The following is a 1,811-nucleotide window of genomic DNA, read 5'->3' on the forward strand; positions in this document are numbered from 1 at the left end:
GTTAACATTATTGGACCTGCAGTGTTTATAGCTCCTTAATCAGTAATCCCTGGCTGGCTTGTTTGGTGAGTATCTTGCTGTTGTTGTTGTTGTTGTTGCTGCTGCTGTTGTGCAACTTCAAGTCAACTTTTACTTCAAGAAATCCTATCACAGGCTTTTTTTTTTAAAAAAAAGGATTTAGCCAGTTTGTCATTACCTCCCTCTCAGGGTGAGGAACTGTGACTTGTCCAAGGTCACACAACAGGTTTCCATGACTGAGGAGGGGTCTTAGTCCAAGACCAACATGCAAGCTGTCTTTGATGAATATGCTGACACACAGAAGTTTATCGCACAGGCCCTGAAACGGGCCCGCTGCATTCCAAAACAGGGGCACGCACGGGTGCACACGGAATTGAATGGGGCTAAGAATGGAGTTTACCACACACTGGAACTCTGCTGCTACTGCCAGACGTTCCTATCGCATCCTACATCTGTTCCATAGGGCGCGATTTCTGAGAACTGTTCCAAAGCGTTCTCAGAAATTGTGCCCTCTGGAACGGATGAAGGACACAATTGGAACATCCGGCAGCAGCAGTGGAGTTCCAGTGTGTGGTAAACTCCATTCTTAGCCCCATCCCATTCCGTGGGCACCCATGCGCACCCCCGCTTTGGAATGCAACGGGCCCATTTCAGGGCCCGTGCGATAAACTTCACAGACTCACAAAAATCTATACATTATTTAGAACTATGGCCAAGGCTACGAGGGTCATTCAATAAATACTTAGCCTACAAAAGAAAAATGAAAAATTTTGGAAAAGTGACGATTTATTTTTCAACATAGTCTCCTTTTAGCTCGATACACTTGGCCCAGCGATGCTCCAGCTTTTTCAAGCCGTCTGAAAAATACGTTTTCCCGAGGTCTGCAAAATTGGCCTCCGTGGCGGCGATGACCTCCTCATTCGACCCAAATCTATTTCCGGCGAATGACTTTTTCAGGTTTGGAAACAAAAAGAAGTCACAGGGGGCCAAATCTGGGGAATACAGTGGATGGGGCAGCAATTCGTAGCCCAATTCGACTAATTCAGCCATGACCGCAGAGGTGTGAGCCGGTGCGTTGTCGTGGTGGAACAGCACCCATTGCGCCGACAGCTTTCTCATGCCCAGTTCTCCTGTAAAATATGATGCACCATTCCTTCTGCAATGCCTACAGTCTCAGCTATCTCGTGAACCTTCAATCGGCGGTCTGCCAACACGAGATCATGGATTTTTTTTACGTTTTCCTCCGTAGTAGCCGTTTTTGAGGCACCTGGGCGTGGCTCATCAAAAACTGACGTGCGGCCAAGAACAAACTCATTGAACCAATTCTTGACGGTCGCCATCGCAGGAGAAGAGTCACCGTACACAGCATCCAAACACTCTTTGATTTTGCTGTACGTTTTCCCTTCCAAAAACAAGAATCGAATCACCGAGCGATATTGCTCTTTTTCCATTTTTGTAAAACCGACTGACACGCTGACTTCCAAAGGCTATCAAAACAAAACAAATGAAGGGAATTGACTGAAACTTTGACAGTAGGCTTCTAAAAGAATGTACTGCACAATGGTAAAACTCTTTTGTAACAGCAGTGCCATCGGGCGGTGAGGCTAAGTACTTGTTGAGTGACCCTTGTAGAAAGTCAGGTCGACAAAATTTTACTGCTCCTCAAAGAAACTTTCTTCAACAGGATTTAGCTTGACATCATTTCCCAGCCTCTTGCTTCATCAGTTCCACAGATATTTCTAGGAATTAGGACTTCCACTTGACTATCCAGGTCAAGAAGTCTAATTCAGCAA

General features: G+C 45.8%; 1 protein-coding gene across 1 annotated transcript; it reads right to left on the reverse strand.

Moving 5' to 3' along the window:
- Window positions 1-1,133: 1,133 nt before the first annotated feature.
- LOC149319085 (protein GVQW3-like) lies at window positions 1,134-1,469 on the reverse strand. The gene has a single exon (XM_089508379.1). The coding sequence runs from the start codon at window positions 1,467-1,469 to the stop codon at window positions 1,134-1,136; it is 336 nt and encodes a 111-aa protein (XP_089364505.1).
- Window positions 1,470-1,811: the final 342 nt, after the last annotated feature.

This window comes from Sceloporus occidentalis, unplaced genomic scaffold (genome assembly GCF_023333645.1).
Source record: "Sceloporus occidentalis isolate IW3139 unplaced genomic scaffold, rSceOcc1.0.p SCAF_2, whole genome shotgun sequence".
Taxonomy (NCBI): Eukaryota; Metazoa; Chordata; class Lepidosauria; order Squamata; family Phrynosomatidae; genus Sceloporus; species Sceloporus occidentalis.